We start from the raw sequence: 18,897 nt of genomic DNA, 5'->3' as shown, positions 1-18,897 counted from the left end.
TTCTGAATACTGACCAGTATGAATTGTTGCAGTGGCACTTGCTTGGCTGCTACATGTATATCCCTGTGCTGAGACAGTGGTGTTGTACTCCAATCCACAAGAGAGATTGGAAAAGCTACACATTGTGTTCACCCCATGGCAGATGTGCTTATCTCCAGTGGGACCAGTTAGGACTGCAGTGTAATTCAGGGCTCCAAGGGATGAATTCCAAGTCACGGTTACTAAATTAGAATCACAGTTGACGCCTGCCTGTACAGCAGTTGGGACACAGGGCACTGTATAGGAAATAAATTGTACATATTAAATCCACTGCACCTCGCATTGACTAAAGCAAGTGTAAAGGCACTGTATTTGTATCAAATATTTGACAAATACCTAAATATTTTTAGAACAGTTTGGCATTTCCTAAACCAAGATGTTCTACTATTAAATTTAGGCTTTATTTTATCTTAATTTTTCTTTGACAATTAAGTTTTCATTTAATGCCCAAATATCCATTTCTTTGGGAACCTTGTTCTAGAACAAAGACCATTCTAATGACCCCAAATAATTGCTCCATAGAATTCTGATAAATGAAAGCTATTGTGGATTCTGGGAGTCGTAGTATCACAGTAGTAGGTTCAACATCCTTCTTTTTGACTTATTAGTATTTTTTTCTTTATTGTAATAAATAGGTATAATACAGTTACACACTTACCAGTATAAAATATAGCCACGGCACTTCCATCACTGCTACATGTGTGTCCCACAGCAACCACTGAAGCATTGTATTGCAAACCACAGGAAAGCTGGGGGAAACTGCATGATGTGTTGGCTGTTTGACATTTATACTTCTCTGTAAGTGGCCCGGTTACTGTTACAGTGTAATTCACAGCTCCTTTGGCTACAGCCCATTGCACAGTGGCTACATTAGATGCACAGTTGACCACAGGATGTACTTCAGTGGGCACACATGGCACTGTATATGGAAAAATAAATGTTTCAGTTAGAAAACTAGGCAGTAATTATAAAGGGAATTATGTGAAAACATACTCAGGGGAATAAAATTCAAACTGCAATTATGAAAAATAACTGGGGTTCATATATTGCAAACTTAAAGAGGAGTATGAGGTACAAACTTTGGCTTTCTTTGTATCTTTTTTTTTTTTTTTGGAATAGTAATGTCTAAAAAATATTAAAAGTTTTAATATATGAATCTTAGATCTAGTCAAGGCTAGCTGCCTAAGGTGTTCTGGGATCATTCCTGGGTTGTGTTGGTATTGTTGTACCATATCACAGTTAACTATCCAGAGATATAAACCTGGGCCTTTTTTGTTCATTAGAACCCTTTTCATTCTGCTACAAAATCTCTACTAACATGCATTCCTTATTGTACTGTTTATAGCAGTAGTACATTTTTTTGGTCAATAAGGTGATTAAAGGTCAACTATACCCACAGAATGTATACTTAACCAACAGATGGTTTACATTATGTTAAGTGACCTATTAAAAATCTCAACAAAGTGGAATATATATTTCAGTAAATATCGCCCTTTTACATCCTTTCCTTTGATCCACCATTTAGTGATGGGCTGTGTGCTCCCTCAGAGATCACATGGCCAGAAATAATGCAGCTCTAACTGTAACAGGAAGTAGTGTGGGAGCAAAAGACAGAACTCTATCCAGTAATTGGCTGATGGGGCCCAGCATGTATGTGTGCCTTGGCTTGTTTGTGTGCACTGTGAATCCTATGATCACAGGAGGTAGCAATATAATATAAACTGTCTGTTGGTTAAGTATTCATTCTGGGGGGTATAGTTTTCCTTTAAGAAAGATGTCAACTTTTTTGAAGTTTTTGAAGTGGCACTGGGTATATATATATATATATATTTATATATATATATATATATATATATATATATATAAAACTACCTACTGTAGGTCTTAAAGGGACAGTTCAGTGTAAAAATGAAACTGGGTAAAGTAGATAGGCTGATATATATGAATATAAAAAACATTTGCAATATAGTTGTGCAAAAATGTAATCTATAAAAGCCATAATGTTAGATATCTGCTCACTCCAGCTCTTTTTTTTTTTGCCTAACTATAATGGACAACATATTAAACAATTTTTAATTGATGTACTTCAAATGTGAATTAATGTGGTCACCCATATTCAGCAAATAGGGAATTGTAGGTATAACTGTAATGTGGTCATTTTATGTGTCTCCCTAAAATGTCTGGTAGCAGGAGACCTACAGAAGCAGTTTATTGGAAATATTTTTAAAACAACTCAAATTATTTTTATACAATATATATAGGGCTAGAAATAAAGGTCATAAAGATTTAAGATTAAATCACTTTGACCATATATATTCCCTTCTGTGGTTATGGCCATTGGTGAGTTTCTGTTTCTTACCTGATTCAAAAGCTATAGGAGAGCTGGATGCACTCTGACACCATTCATTAAAAGCGGTTACGGTTACAGTGTAAATCTGCCCGCACTGCAGGTTTTTCACCTGACAGCCACGTTCAGTGCTGTTACACATCAGTATCTCTCCTCCAGATGCCTGTAATGTTGCTGAGTATCTCAGGGCTCCTGGGGCAATATCCCAACTCACAGTGGCAACAGAAGCCGTGCAGTCTATTGTAGCAGTCACATTCTGTGGCTGGCATGGAACTGTAATGGTAAGCACACATGCACAGTTTAGTACCCATGCTGGCAGTGGGTATGGAATATTTATGAATGTAGGAGTAACCCATTGTAAGATTCCACCTCAGAAAGTGACAATAAAACTTTATGCAAACTGCAAATAGCCCAAAGGCAGATATTATCTTACCAGTTGTGATTGTAGTAGGGAGACTTTCTAGGCTTCTGCACTGAGTGTTGATGCCTGAGACAGTTGAGGTGTATACCTGCCCACAATGGAAATCTGTAATATTACAAGTCATGGCGCTGGTGTTGCAGGTGAGTGTCTCCACATTTGGAGCAGTGACATTGGAGATATATCTTGCTGCTCCTAGTGTTCTGCCCCAAGACAATGATGCTGTGTTGGTATCACAACTGTACTGTGGGGGTTGCTGCTCAGGGACACAGGGAGCTGGAAAATCAACAATTTATTAACAATGATTATTTAACAGTGAAAGTATAGATTTATTATAAACAGATGTTCTGTATATCAGATCCTGCTTGTTGAAAAGAAGAGTCTTTGGTTGAACTTGAGTGTGGGGAACCATCTCTCACATACTGTACCTGTGGGAAAGGTCACTGTTGAGGTGACGTTGTTGTTGCAATTTACACCAAAGGTTTCCACGGTCATAGTGTATATCTGCCCACAATTTATACCATAGACTATACAGCTTGTTTGTGTTGTGCTGCAGTTCACATTTTCCATGTCTTGCATGCTGACAGTAGCTGTGTACCTCAACGCTCCGAGGGCTGCTTTCCAGGAGAGCTCTGCATTGTCATCATTGCAGTTATATTGCATATTTAGCTCTGTTGTTCTACATGGAACTGGGGCAGAAAGGGACAGAGTTCATACAGAGGTTGCTATTACTGTAACTATTTAATACAGAGAACAGTAAATGTAATCATGGTGGCAGCAGTTTGACAATTTAAAAGGAACTTATTTTCTAGTATTTTGCATTTCTTTAATGTTCAATGATGTTAAAAGTATAGAAACGTTGTGTCGCTCCAGATGTTGCTTTGATAACAATTCCACCCTGGTTATATCAAATCTGAGACCTTATGTTATTAGAACTATTATTAGGACTACTAATTTCCTTATAAATTGCATTTTCTGAATACTGACCAGTATGAATTGTAGCAGTGGCACTTGCTTGGCTGCTACATGTATATCCCTGTACTGAGACAGTGGTGTTATACTCCAGTCCACAGGAGAGATTGGAAAAGCTACACATTGTGTTCACCCCTTGGCAGACGTGCTTATCTCCATCGGGACCAGTTAGTACTGCAGTGTAATTCAGGGCTCCAAGGGATGAATTCCAAGTCACGGTTACTAAATTAGAATCACAGTTGACGCCTGCCTGTACAGCAGTTGGGACACAGGGCACTGTATAGAAAATAAATTGTACGTATTAAATCCACTGCACCTCGCATTGACTGAAGCAAGTGTAAAGGTACTATATTTGCATCAAATATTTGACAAATACCTAAATATTTTTAGAACAGTTTGGCATTTCCTAAAGCAAGATGTTCTACTATTAAATTTAGGCTTTATTTTATCTTCACGTTTCTTTGACAATTCAGTAAAACACATGGCTATGATTAGTTCACTATACAGAGCAAGAAAAAATCCCCAATTTTCATTTGGGGATCCAAATATCCATTTCTTTTGGAACCTTTTCTATAAACAAAACCCAGTCTAATGACCCCAAATCATTGCTCCATACAATTCTGATAAATGAAAGCTATTGTGGATTCTGGGAGTCGTAGTATCACAGTAGTAGGTTCAACATCCTTCTTTTTGACTTATTAGTAATTTTTTCTTTATTGTTATAAATAGGTATAATACAGTTACACACTTACCAGTATAAAATATAGCCACGGCACTTCCATCACTGCTACATGTGTGTCCCACAGCAACCACTGAGGCATTGTATTCCAAACCGCAGGAAAGCTGGGGGAAACTGCATGATGTGTTGGCTGTTTGACATTTATACTTCTCTGTAAGTGGCCCGGTTACCGTTACAGTGTAATTCACAGCTCCTTTGGCTACAGCCCATTGCACAGTGGCTACGTTGGATGCACAGTTGACCTCAGGATGTACTTCAGTGGGCACACATGGCACTGTATAAGGGAAAGGAAATATTCTAGTTAAAAACAACTAGGCATTAATATTATAGGGAATCAATTAATGTGTCAGCATACTGATGGAACAAAATTATGCAAAGATTAAAAATAATTGGGGTCCATGTATGTATCTTTTATTGTTATTTTTTAACATTATAGGGCTTATTTAGAAATACAAGTGCAATGTGTGAAGTACAGTTTTGACCTTTTTGGGCTCAAGTCACCATGTTCTTACCCATTATGCAGTGTTTTCCCACACTTCCAGCATAACTTGCTGCTGGGAGATTTGCACTTGGCACAACTGGTGTGTTAAAGCACATGCAATTGCACTTACATTTGGTATTGAGATGTCTTCATTTCTGGGGCTTAATGCCAAAATGATATCTATGCCTTAAAAGACAACAAACCTAACCTCTAATTTCAGATAGGAACAGGATATGTGCACAGATATAATTTTGAAATTGAGCCACAGAAATGAAGACATCCTGACACCAAACACAAGTGCAACTGCATACATTTTAACATACTAGATGCAACTGTGCCAAGTGCAACTTTATGTGCAATTGTACATGCAGGTCTGCAAGTTACTTTAAAGCCTTTCTGGACCCCTGCTGTGTTGTAACAGAACTTTTGTACAGAATCACTTTGACCTATCCTTAAACCTAAACCTAGACCTTTAATTTCAATGGCATTTAAAAAATTAAATATATCTATATCTAAAATTCTATATCCCGCCATAGCAAATAATCACTTCTGAGCCGATGAGCTACTTTTAATAATATTGTGCTTGAAAAAGATTTGGACTGGCTATTATAAAGGTAGTAATGAAAATTTGCAGATCATAGGCAATTTTTTTTTACTTGAACCCCTTATAACACATGTGTCAAACACAATGCCCGCGGGCCGAATCCGGCCCACCTGGTTGTTTTATGTGGGACTGTGCCTGATCGTACAGCACCAATCGCGGAATGACGTAGCGAAATCGGCCGATCAGAGCGCCACTGGGACTGGAGTGGCACAGTCAGGCAATTGGGGCTGCACAGTCAGGCACAGTCACTATGGGCCACATGGGCCACACAGGCAAAAGTGTCCACTTCCACAGCAGTTTGCAGTTTGCAACTGGTGGGTGTGTCCTGTCCCACAGCTCCCATAGTTTGTAATTTAACTGTTTTGCTTAGTTTGCTTTGTGCTTGTTATTTTCAGAACATGATTAATGCACAAGGATGACGTGTGATATGGTGTTTCAGGGTGAGGAAGGATTTATCCTTGTACTACTAAGGGGCTGATTTACTAAGACACGATTTCGAATCCGAATTGAAAAAATTCCGATTGGAAACGAACATTTTGCGACTTTTTCGTATTTTTTGCGTTTTTTTTTGGCGTCTTTACGATTTTGGCGTAAAAACGCGAGTTATTCGCAGCCATTACGAGAGTTGCGCAAAGTCAAAATTTTTTCGTAGCGTTAACACTTGCGCGCAAAGTCGCGCCTTTTTCGTGGCGTTAAAACTTAAAAGGCGCAACGTTTCGCGCAAGTTTTAACGCTACGAAAAAATCGCGGCTTTGCGCAACTTTCGTAATGGCTACGAAAAACTCGCGTTTTTACGCAAAAATCGTAAAGACGCCGAAAAAATCGCAAAAAATACAAAAAAACGCAATCGGACGCATTCGGCCCGTTCGTGGGTTAGTAAATGTGCCCCTAAGTATCTTAATAAAAAAATCAGCCCTCGGCTTAGCTTATGTAACCTTATGTGACTGAGTTTGACAGCCCTGCATTATAGGGCCAACCTAGCCTCTATTTTCAGGTAGAAACAGTATATGTGGACCTTTTATTAACTTACCAGAATGCAAATATACTGGAAAACTTGGTGTGCTTGCACAATAGTCATTAAATGCAGTCACTGTCACCGTGTATACCTGCCCACACTGCAGGCTGCCAATCTCGCAGGTCAGATCAGTGCTGTTACACATGAGCACCACACCTTCTGATGTCCTCAATATGGATGTGTAGTGCAGAGCTCCAGGGGCTAAAGCCCAGCTTATTTGGGCCACAGACCGTGAACAATCAATTTGTGCAGTAACATTGCGAGGCTTGCAGGGCACTAAAATCATTAAAAAAATGAAATGAGTATTAATTGCCTAAAGGAATATCCTAATATTATGTACAGAACTCTCTTGAATTATAGAACAACGCATAAAGCAAAAAGTTCTCCTAACCATGGACAAAAATACTTCAAGCTAACAATATAGTTCCTTTTACCTTAAAGAAATACTGTCATGGGGAAACATGTTTTTTTTTTCAAAATGCATCAGTTAATAGTGCTTCTCCAGCAGAATCCTCCATTGAAATCCATTTTTCAAAAACACAAACAGATTTTTTAATAAGTAATTCTTCAGTCACACTTTACTGCTGCGCTGCAAGTTGGAGTGATATCGACCCCTTCCCAGCAGCTTATCAGCAGAACAATGGGAAGGGAGCAAGATAGCAGCTCCCAGTAGATATCAGAATAGCACTCAATAGTAAGAAATTCACGTCTGGCTTGGGACTCCTTCAGTTACATGGAGTTGAAGAAACAATAGGTTACCTGAAAGCAGTTCTAATGTGTAGCGCTGGCTCTTTCTGAAAGCTCAGAATCAGGCACAATGCACTGAGATGGCGCCTACACACCAATATTACAACTAAAAAAAATACATTTGTTGGTTCAAGGATAAATTTGTAAATTGTAGAGTGAATTATTTGCTATGTAAACAGTGTAATTTAGAAATAAAAAGTACACCATAAAAATCATGACAGTATCCCTTTAAGTTTGTGGGTGATAGAGATCCCTTTTACTTCTATGCTGTAGTTAGAGATAGATAAGAGGTAATAGATAGAGAGTTCATTTAGGTTACATAAATACTTCAAAAATATCACTTTGATTGTATCAGTGTATCCATAGGCCCTAGAAGGCCTATCAATACACTCACGCATACTGTATACATACCTCCCAACATTTGAAAAATGAGGGACAAAAAGATCTGGTGCGCGCAGCGTGGCAATTTTTGACCACGCCCACTTTTGTGGCCACGCCCCAATTACCACACACACACCCCTTTTTTTTTTTTTTTTTTCAAAAAATACTCCTTTTATATAGTTGAAATGGTGGGATCAGACACAAAATGTACTATACCCTCATACTGTACTACCTAAGGAAAACAATATAACAGGCAGTCAGTTATAAGTGAGTTATAACTATGTACCAGTTTTGCCCCCCCATACACAGTGCCTCCAATGGCCCAATAGACAGTAACCCCCATACAGAGTGCCCCCAAAAACAGTACCCCCATACACAGTGCCCCCATAGACAGTACCCTGCCCATACACAGTGCCCCCCACATTATATGGCAGGGCATCCCACAACCTCACTGCCCTCACCATGATGAACCATTTTTGCTGGATCAAGTGATAATTCAGTTGCTCAGGCTATCCCCATAAAGAAGAGGCCTAATGTTTTTTTATGTGAAAATAGATCCTTCTCAAATCAGTGCACCATTTTATGCAAGGGTTATGTTCCAAGTAGGAAAAAAACACACCAGTAAAGCTGTGTGAAATAAATGGCGATTTTCAGCGACCAAATGGCAGATTTTACAATGTTATTTTAAGTACCGTATATACTCGAATATAAGCCGAGTTTTTGAGCACTAAAAATGTGCTCAAAAAGTAGCCCTCGGCTTATACTCGAGTATATGGCATGATGTGCCCGATGTGCCCCCCGACAGACTTGTGTCCTTGCGTACCTGTGCCCGCGCTCTCCCTATGCCAGCTTCCCAGAACGCCATCCTAACCGTTCGCTCTTCTCCTGTGCGCTCTGCTCTTCTCCTGTGTACGCTTCTGATCTGCTTGGCGCCGCAGTCGCGCCAGTGACGTCACGCGCCCCCTTCAGTTACTCATGGCCTGATCTTACAAGGTCTAAGATCAGGCCATGAGTAACTGAAGGGGGCGCGTGACGTCACTGGCGCGACTGCGGCGCCAAGCAGATCAGAAGCGTACACAGGAGAAGAGCAGAGCGCACAGGAGAAGAGCGAACGGTTAGGATGGCGTTCTGGGAAGCTGGCATAGGGAGAGCGCGGGCACAGGTACGCAAGGACACAAGTCTGTCGGGGGGCGCCAGTAATGGTCTGCAGTATATCCAAACTGAACTGCAAGACAGAACATTTACAAACTTGGGGGATTGTGTGTTAAAAGACACTGGTCTGTATTAGTCTGACTATTTTATACTTCCTTCAAAGACTGGTCCTAGAACTGAGGTGGATTTTACTTCATGGCTGCCACCACATCATAAATAACTCTTGTAATTTTTAGAACAATTTACAGAGCCTAAAGGGTATGCAATTAATCCTAAACGATTTTGCTATGTAGGAGTCAGGGGAAACTTTATCTTTGAATTTTAGATTGATGGTTTCTGGTTAATAAAAAATTATTTTGTTTCACCGACACTTGTAATCCATGCATTTATAGTATCAAACTGGAAAGGGCTATTGTCATTGCTGTTTTTATTACCTTAGGTATTGGTAGAACATCACAGAATACCAATGGCTGCACCAACTCCTGTACTATTTCTGCTAATCTTAAATGTGCTGTTCTTGGTAATCAATATAGACTTTGGAATCCCATGACCTTCAGCTGCTGTTTATACAAAATCATAACTGAGCAAATGACTTTCTAAATGAAACTGTGCATTTGGTTTTGGCTATAATAAATAAATCTTTTTGGGATACTCAATTAAACCAAAGTGTGAGCACACTTTGTGTGCTGGCTCACTCGCACCAGCCCTACTGGTGACACCCTAGGCTTATACTTGAGTCAATAGGTTTTTCCAGTTTTCTTAGGTAAAATTAGGTACCTCGGCTTATATTCGGATCGGCTTATACTCGAGTATATACGGTAAGTTCCAGTGTAAAACAATTACGCTGTTTTTATGTGGCAAATTTTGTTGCTGTTTTTCACACAGCAGTGTTAAGGGCAATTAATACATTGTGTTCAATAAGAGGCCTCTCTCAGTGAACACAATGTATTAATTGCCCTTAACTTCATGGGATTCATCATGTGATCAATTAACCCTTTCACACCTATAAATAAATTATACTCAAAAAATTGCCCATTGATCAAAAAGTACAAAAGTCCAAATTCATTCGTAGTTCATATAATTCATTGCCTCCAAAATGCAACATCAAATACTTTATATATACATAAACAGATACACACTACACATTTATTTAAAAAATCATAAACTAAATCATTTAATCCCATAGGCATAAAATAATGTAATCTTTTAATCCATGCTGCCTTTCTTTTTTATAACTGTGTGCGCAAATTGCCGCCTCAAAAGAGTTACCTGTTCTAGTATAGTCCATCTCAGCTGGGCTACTGTATGTTTATTAATAATAAAAGTGCTTAGCAACTGGTAATTCTGAAAGAAACTTCTTCTTATCCTCCTGTTTATTTTATTTCTTCCATATCTGGTGAATCCTTATAGATCTACAGGTTTGTTCTACATAGAGTAGCCCACATGGACACTTTATTAAATAATTACTTAATTACTCCAGCACAATTGCAAGTAAAATATCCATTAATCTTAATAGGAAAACCCTTTGTAGGATGTGCTCTAGTTTCCCCACAGATAATACTAGTACAATGTGCACATTTCTCAAAACTAAATGTGCCCTTTCTCAAAGGTGCCAATAATCCAATATTCTAATCCTTTTGCAAAATCTTTTTGGAAATCATCTGTCCTATTGATCTGCCTCACCTATATAAAAATAGAGGGGTCTCCCTAAATAATTGACTGCTCCCCTATCTGTTAGTAATATCCTTCAATTTTTTAAAACGATATGCTTTACAAAAGGAGTTAAGCACCTAAAAATTGACAGAAAATGGATTCTAGTCACCTTTAATTTCTCTATTTTCCTTTTTCTAAGCAACTATTCTTTTTGTTCCACTTTTTTGAGCTCTGGTTTAACCTGATTAAGTTGCTCTTTATTAAAACCTTTCTCTACGAACTTATTAGTCATCACATCCACCTCCAGTTCATATAAATCATCATTAGATGTATTGTGTCTGACTAGATGATTGTGAGGAAGACCTTTAAATACACCTGGTGGATGACATCTAGGGGCACATTCATTAAAGTACGACAGGTCCTATTACTAAAAATTCGTATTTTTTATTAAAGTTTAGAACTTTTGCGTATTTTCTACAATATTTTCATTAATTTGCGCGACTTTTTCGTACTTTGCGACAATTTGTGTGACAAAATCGTATTTGTCACAAGGAGTACGAAAGTTTCGTAATTTATTCAAGCTTAGGTATCGTGACTTTCCTTTGGCCAGGTTGGAGCTGCAGAGTGCCATTGAGCCCTATGGGAGACTTTCCTTGGGCCAGGTTGAAGCTGCAGAGTGCCATTGAGCCCTATGGGAGACTTTCCTTGGGCCGGGTTGGAGCTGCAGAGTGCCATTGAGCCCTATGGGAGACTTTCCTTTGGCCAGGTTGGAGCTGCAGAGTGCCATTGAGCCCTATGGGAGACTTTCCTTGGGCCAGGTTGGAGCTGCAGAGAGCCATTGAGCCCTATGGGAGACTTTCCTTGGGCCGGGTTGGAGCTGCAGAGTGCCATTGAGTCCTATGGGAGACTTTCCTTGGGCCAGGTTGGAGCTGCAGAGAGCCATTGAGCCCTATGGGAGACTTTCCTTGGGCCGGGTTGGAGCTGCAGAGAGCCATTGAGCCCTATGGGAGACTTTCCTTGGGCCAGGTTGGAGCTGCAGAGAGCCATTGAGCCCTATGGGAGACTTTCCTTGGGCCGGGTTGGAGCTGCAGAGTGCCATTGAGCCCTATGGGAGACTTTCCTTGGGCCAGGTTGGAGCTGCAGAGTGCCATTGAGTCCTATGGGAGACTTTCCTTGGGCCAGGTTGGAGCTGCAGAGTGCCATTGAGTCCTATGGGAGACTTTCCTTGGGCCAGGTTGGAGCTGCAGAGAGCCATTGAGCCCTATGGGAGACTTTCCTTGGGCCGGGTTGGAGCTGCAGAGAGCCATTGAGCCCTATGGGAGACTTTCCTTGGGCCAGGTTGGAGCTGCAGAGAGCCATTGAGCCCTATGGGAGACTTTCCTTGGGCCGGGTTGGAGCTGCAGAGTGCCATTGAGCCCTATGGGAGACTTTCCTTGGGCCAGGTTGGAGCTGCAGAGTGCCATTGAGCCCTATGGGAGACTTTCCTTGGGCCAGGTTGGAGCTGCAGAGTGCCATTGAGTCCTATGGGAGACTTTCCTTGGGCCAGGTTGGAGCTGCAGAGAGCCATTGAGCCCTATGGGAGACTTTCCTTGGGCCGGGTTGGAGCTGCAGAGTGCCATTGAGCCCTATGGGAGACTTCCCTTGGGCCAGGTTGGAGCTGCAGAGAGCCATTGAGCCCTATGGGAGACTTCCCTTGGGCCAGGTTGGAGCTGCAGAGTGCCATTGAGCCCTATGGGAGACTTTCCTTGGGCCGGGTTGGAGCTGCAGAGTGCCATTGAGCCCTGCAGAGTGCCATTGATCCTTTGGGAGACTTTCCTTGGGCCGGGTTGGAGCTGCAGAGTGCCATTGAGCCCTATGGGAGACTTTCCTTGGGCCGGGTTGGAGCTGCAGAGTGCCATTGAGCCCTATGGGAGACTTTCCTTGGGCCGGGTTGGAGCTGCAGAGTGCCATTGAGCCCTATGGGAGACTTTCCTTGGGCCAGGTTGGAGCTGCAGAGTGCCATTGAGCCCTATGGGAGACTTTCCTTGGGCCAGGTTGGAGCTGCAGAGTGCCATTGAGCCCTATGGGAGACTTCCCTTGGGCCAGGTTGGAGCTGCATAGTGCCACTGAGTCCTATGGGAGGCTTCCAAAAACATGCACTGAAGGATCAAAGTCACAAAGTTTTTTTTCGTGCCGTTTACAATCACTTGGATGTGAAAATTTCACAACTTTCGGATTGTACCACAATATTTTCGGATTGTAACATTCGGAACATTTCCGCACATCAGAAATTATCGTTAACTATACGAATTTTTGCGAACCGTACTTTCAAACAATCTAAATTCACACATTGATAAATGAGCCCCCTAGTGTATTATTAAACAGTATTCCATGGGAGTCTATGGGATTATGATATTTCATAGATTTCAATTTTTCATAAATTTCAATATTACATTAACCTCAATCATAAACTTAATATCTAAAAATGCAATTCTTCCTCAGAATATTCAGGGGTGTTAATGGTGTTATGCACTTTATTCAAGTCTTGTACCATAAATTCAATCTGACTAGCCATACCATCCCAAATAAAAACATATCACCAACATAGCACCAATAATATAATATTTGCTTCTTCTACCAGGTATTACTCAATATGTACTTGCATTCAAAATATTGCATGAGGGTATTTGCACATTGGTACCCATGGGGCAACCTACCTGCTGGACAAGGGTCTCCCATGTCTTCAATTTGTTCAGTAAGTTTGGTTTACTGTATTTGCTTTAGTAGCCACTGTATGACAGTGCCTAGAGTTGCACAATCTGTTATTCACAATACTCCCCAAATCCTTCTCAGTAAGGATCATCATAACACATTATTATTAAGTATATAACTAGCATTTACATTTTTTTACCCAAGTGCATAACCTGACATGTATCAGTACTAAACCTAATTTGCCAAGTTGATGCCTGTCCTCTAATTAAGTAATTTCTCTTTGCAAAGCAGGAAAATCCTGTACAGAACTTTTAGTTTTTAACAATTCAGTATCATCAGCAAAAATAAAGACACTATGTACAATGCCAAGCTCCTTATAGAAGGCAATTACATTTGCCTGCAAGTTCTATTGAATATAAAATCATAGTACTGAGATTTCAAATATATGTCATTTTTATTAACCCCCCCCCCCCCCCAAAAAAAAAAGCTTACCTACCACCAAAGCCAAACTAACTGGCCTATAGTTTTTAGGCTGAGAACTCTATCCTTTTTTGAATAATGGCACTTCATTATTAATTTGCCAAACTCCGAAAACCATCCTGGACATCACAGAATCCTGGTGGTTTTGCAATCACAGAGCTGAGGTCTTTTAGTACCCTGAAGTGAATACCATCCAGCCCTGGGCCATTGTTTAAATGTCATTTCAACTTTCTCTAGAGTCAGCCAGCCATAAATACTAAAATTATTAGAACTGAGTGTATAAAAAGGAAACCTTCATTAAATAGTTTCTAGGCTAAACAGAAACAAAATAGTTAAAAACTCTTCTTTTTCTCTGCTCTCATCAACTTACAATTTACCTCCCTTTAATATCAAGGATAGATAAATGATAGATATTTATTATTAGAGAGGTTTAGAGAGAGACAAATTATAGTTCTTGCTTCTACTGTAACTAACTGTTATAGTTGATAAATAAAAATTTTTAGTTAATTTTGGGACTTACTGTAAGACTGTATGTTCTTTTGAACAGGGCTCAAAACTGCAGACTTATAAACATCAAATACTAGCAGAGTCTGTGATGTATGTTAAAAAAAACACATTTCTTTATAAATTACTATATAAAGCCTAGAGGTTAAGCGATCAGCCTGTATTGTGGGATCTCATGCTATGGTCCCTTGTTGGATTCCCTATGAGTCCCACAGGAGAAAAGCACTATATAGCTTTGAGTCCCACAAAAGAAAAGCACTATATAGCTTTGAGTCCCACAAAGGAAAAGCACTATATAGCTTTGAGCCCCACAAAAGAAAAGCACTATATAGCTTTGAGTCCCACAAAGGAAAAGCACTATATAGCTTTGAGCCCCACAAAAGAAAAGCACTATATAGCTTTGAGTCCCACAAGAGAAAAGCACTATATAGCTTTGAGTTCCACAAAAGAAAAGCACTATATAGCTTTGAGTACCACAAAAGAAAAGCACTATATAGCTTTGAGTTCCACAAAAGAAAAGCACTATATAGCTTTGAGTACCACAAGAGAAAAGCTCTGTATAGCTTTGAGTCCCACAAAAGAAAAGCACTATATAGCTTTGTGTCCCACAAAAGAAAAGCACTATATAGCTTTGAGTTCCACAAAAGAAAAGCACTATATAGCTTTGAGTTCCACAAAAGAAAAGCACTATATAGCTTTGAGTACCACAAGAGAAAAGCTCTGTATAGCTTTGAGTCCCACAAAAGAAAAGCACTATATAGCTTTGTGTCCCACAAAAGAAAAGCACAATATAGCTTTGAGTCCCACAAGAGAAAAGCACTATATAGCTTTGAGTCCCACAAAAGAAAAGCACTATATAGCTTTAAGTCCCACAAGAGAAAAGCACTATATAGCTTTGAGTCCCACAAAAGAAAAGCACTATATAGCTTTAAGTCCCACAAGAGAAAAGCACTATATAGCTTTGAGTCCCACAAAAGACAAGCACAATATAGCTGTGAGTCCCACAAAAGACAAGCACTATATAGATGATACCCTTACCCTTACAGATCAACATACCTGTTGTGACATTAGCAGGGGCACTCAGTGGGCTGCTGCAGTTAGTGTTGATGGCTGAAACAGTTGCACTGTATATCTGACCACACATTAGTCCATTAATACTGCACTCTTGTGTATTTGTAGAACAGAAATGTGTTGTTTCCGCAGGGGCAGTAACACTGGCATTGTAACTGTCTGCACCTAAAGATCTTGTCCAGGACAATGTTGCTATATTTGTTCCACATGTGATTTGTGGTAGATTTTGCACAGGCACACATGGAGCTGAAAAAGCAATACATTAATTTAGTTATGTCATTAGTATTTTTGTTCTATATTTACCCATAAGGATTATCCAAAAACAAATCATCCAAGCAATAGTGAATCCCCAAGTTCCCCCTAGTTTTAACCTAATGCATCACCTTAGTTCTTTTTTACTGGCTGACACCCAGTGTGCTGGGTCATATGGGGCTGATCCAATATTTCAGCCCTCGGGTCAATGATCAGATCATAATGAAGGCCAATACAGGGTGTTGGGAGAGTAACAACATCAATGTGGTGGTGTGGTCTTCATACCATCACGATTTTCAAACCAGCCTAATAGATATTTGCTCGCTTTTAAGCCAGATATCTGTCAGAGAATACTCATACATGGGCTAATGAGCTGTCAACTCAATCTGAAAGGCCTGAATTAGAGGCTTAAATCTTCCTGTGTATGGCCAGCTTGAGTTATGTAATGTATAATGTATATTTGATGGGTGTACATTTGGCTTGCAAAGCTGTAAACTTTTACTTGTTTTTATCTTTTAAAACAATTGATTTCTTTCCATAATTTGGATTTCCTTACCTTAAGCATACTAAAAATTAATTTAAACATGAATAAAACCCAATAGGATTGATTGGCCTTTAACAAGACTGAATGGTCAAATCAGAAAGTCTAAACATGCATCAGATTCAGAGCAAATCAACGGAAGTAAATTTTTACTGATAGACTGGATTTTAGAATTTAACAACAAATGCAGGTAAAAGTCCACAGAAATACTGAGCAATGTCAAAAATATTATATGAAATAGTGTTTAAAGGTTAATGATTATCAGAAATGATTAAGATCTTCTTATTCCTTAAAACAACACTTGCCTGTGTTTAATTGCACGGGGGAACTTGACTCGCTGTTGGATTTCTCATTGGCTGCTATTATAACAACAGAATAAGTAGTCCCGCATTTTAAGCCAATGAAGTCACAGGATGTGCTGGTTGAATTGCATGTATGAATGTCTTGAGCTGTCCCATTTGCTATTGCCTTGTAATTCTCAGCGCCAGGACTGCTGTCCCAGGAAACTAGCCCAGTGTTAGATACACAGTCTATCTCAGCAATCACATTTACTGGGGTACAGGGACCTGAAGAATAGTAAAACAATTGTAAAGGTAGTCTTAATTAAGAAGAAAAAGTCACTTTATTTAATAAGCTGTTAAAAGATCACTAGTCGTGTTTTATATTAATTATCTCAATATTGGCAGATTTAATTTTTTATACTCAAATACAATATAGTAAACATATGACAAAAAATAAACATAAAATGTAATTTCTTCTTCATAACATTCTTGTGTATCTTGTATAATAAATGCAGGCTTTGGCAGAACTACCAATCCCAGCATTCCCCAAAAGACACTTGGCAGGTGGATAGTAGGAGCTGCAACAGCTGAAGTTCCAAAGGCTGTCCCTGCATAATGTAGATCTTCATTATACATCTTTATCAATTTATCAACACGCTGTGGCATGCATGCAAATTTCCTTTAAACCAATTTCATAACTGAGCAGCAGTTTAGAAGTAAAACTGGAAGATATATATTAGAAGGTCTGAAACTAAAGGGGAAAGAAAGCTAAAAATTTGTGGGTGGTGTTAGATTGTTAGGCAACCCCATTGATTTCAGTGGCTGACTTCCTTCCTAGGTAGGTTCTTTTTACTGATGGTTCCATTTTAGTCTGGCCTCCATAGGGCAAATAACCCAAAATTTCAGATTTCAAGGTTCTGTATTGTGCATGTGCTCACCCCAAACCCCATGGGCTTGTCTGGAAGAAAATAATGAAATGCAGGAGATTAGCTCAAAAAAGCAATACCCAGGCTTTTGGGAAAGAAGTGCACCGGCCTGGCGCAGAAGGAACGACTAAAGCACATTTTTCAGTGTTCATTTCACTGCATTTTTTTGTGTTCCTTCTCCTTAAAGATATGCAAAAAAAGAATAACACTGACATTTGTCAATCTCAATCGGATTTCGGGTTGCCATGGTCAGTGACTCTGATAGTTGCAGAGGTTAACAAGCCTTAATAATTCCCACTGAAGTTATTAAGTTATTAACACATGGTATGAATTTTAGTCTAGTAAGTCTTCAAGAATACTAAGGTAACACCAGGGCAATTCAAGTCATTTTGTTTGCAATCTTGTTCCATTAATGAATACAATCCAGTTGACTGTTTTCACAGTCTGAAGGGTATCCCTGACTTGATGTGCACTGGGCACATCTATGGCTCTACATCATAATCAAATGATCTGCAATGTTTGTGAACTTAGTTAACTGCTATACCTACCCGAGAGATGTAAATTGCTAATATTTTTCTTTTTATTTACATACCACTAATAATATACGGAGTGTGCCCCCATGTTCACATAGGCTTGCAAACACATAAGCCTGCCCTACTTTTGTGAACTACAATGTTTTAATTAACAATAACATGAATAAAATATATTATAGAACTTCTATCTCACCAGTTTGAAACTCATGAAGATCACTGATGTTGCTGCACAGAGGACCAATGGCTGTTACAGACATATTGTAGTTTTGACCACACAGGAGCCCTTGCAATGAACAGCTTGTGTTTGATGTGCTGCATACGTGCTTATCTCCATTAATTCCTGTTACTTGGGTAGTATAATTCAGAGCTCCAGGAGTCAACGCCCATGATAAAACCACAAGATTAATGGAGGCCTGGGCTACTAAATTAACTGGGGTGCAGGGTGCTAGAATCCAAAAAAATATATTATTCAGTAATTGACCATCCCACAATCTGTCCAAGGAATTCTTGACAATTTATTCAGTGTAAATTCTGGAATTCAGCATATAATTTAGCTTATTTCCCATATAAAGGTACTTTTAACTTGAAAGATTGCAATATAAACCCTGCAGTTGTAACATTATTCACACAGGGTCCGTTAACATAAAGGAGAACTAAAGCCTAACTAAAGAAGTAGGGCAGAAATGTTGTACATTATGTTGTGGGTTTTTGTACCAGCCCAAGGCAACCACAGCCCTTTAGCAGGGAAGATCTGTGCACCCAAAGATGCCCCAGTAGCTCCCCATCTTCTTTTCTGCAGATTCCCTGCACATGCTCTGTGCTGCTGTCAGTTACTGAGCTAAGGGACCAACTCACAATATATGAGGCTGATTAATAAATAATAGCAAACAGTGCAATTTGCATCAGAATTTAATAATCCACCCTGTAACATCATCTTATATTACAGGCAAACCTCATTTTCTGCTTGATGATTTGTGATGACCCCTAAGCTCAGCTTCTCAACCGCTTCCTTAGCACACTGAGCATGTCAGTGTCACCGACACTTTCCAAGATGGGGAGCTCCTGTGACA

At 39.6% G+C, this 18,897-nt stretch overlaps 2 protein-coding genes across 3 annotated transcripts in view; both read right to left on the bottom strand.

The window, feature by feature from the left end:
- Positions 1-15,537, bottom strand: part of LOC100492420 — a 42,951-nt gene extending 27,414 nt beyond the window's left edge. For both annotated transcript variants that reach the window (XM_031901044.1, XM_031901045.1), the window contains exons 1-9: positions 15,280-15,537; positions 6,631-6,891; positions 4,529-4,789; positions 3,792-4,052; positions 3,233-3,493; positions 2,820-3,080; positions 2,399-2,659; positions 698-958; positions 15-275 (exon numbers count right to left, since the gene is read on the bottom strand). In XM_031901044.1, the coding sequence (XP_031756904.1) occupies positions 15-275; positions 698-958; positions 2,399-2,659; positions 2,820-3,080; positions 3,233-3,493; positions 3,792-4,052; positions 4,529-4,789; positions 6,631-6,891; positions 15,280-15,367 (2,176 nt within the window). In that variant the 5' untranslated portion in view covers positions 15,368-15,537. The remainder of the gene's footprint in view (positions 1-14; positions 276-697; positions 959-2,398; positions 2,660-2,819; positions 3,081-3,232; positions 3,494-3,791; positions 4,053-4,528; positions 4,790-6,630; positions 6,892-15,279) is intronic.
- Positions 15,538-16,369: 832 nt separating this feature from the next.
- Positions 16,370-18,897, bottom strand: part of LOC101733911 (fibronectin-like) — a 37,772-nt gene continuing 35,244 nt past the window's right edge. The window contains exons 23-24 of the mRNA XM_031901339.1: positions 18,021-18,272; positions 16,370-16,653 (exon numbers count right to left, since the gene is read on the bottom strand). Coding sequence (XP_031757199.1) covers positions 16,370-16,653; positions 18,021-18,272 — 536 coding nt within the window. The remainder of the gene's footprint in view (positions 16,654-18,020; positions 18,273-18,897) is intronic.

Source organism: Xenopus tropicalis, chromosome 4, assembly GCF_000004195.4.
Source record: "Xenopus tropicalis strain Nigerian chromosome 4, UCB_Xtro_10.0, whole genome shotgun sequence".
NCBI classification, from domain to species: Eukaryota; Metazoa; Chordata; class Amphibia; order Anura; family Pipidae; genus Xenopus; species Xenopus tropicalis.
This window is presented reverse-complemented; position numbering and strand designations above follow the sequence as displayed.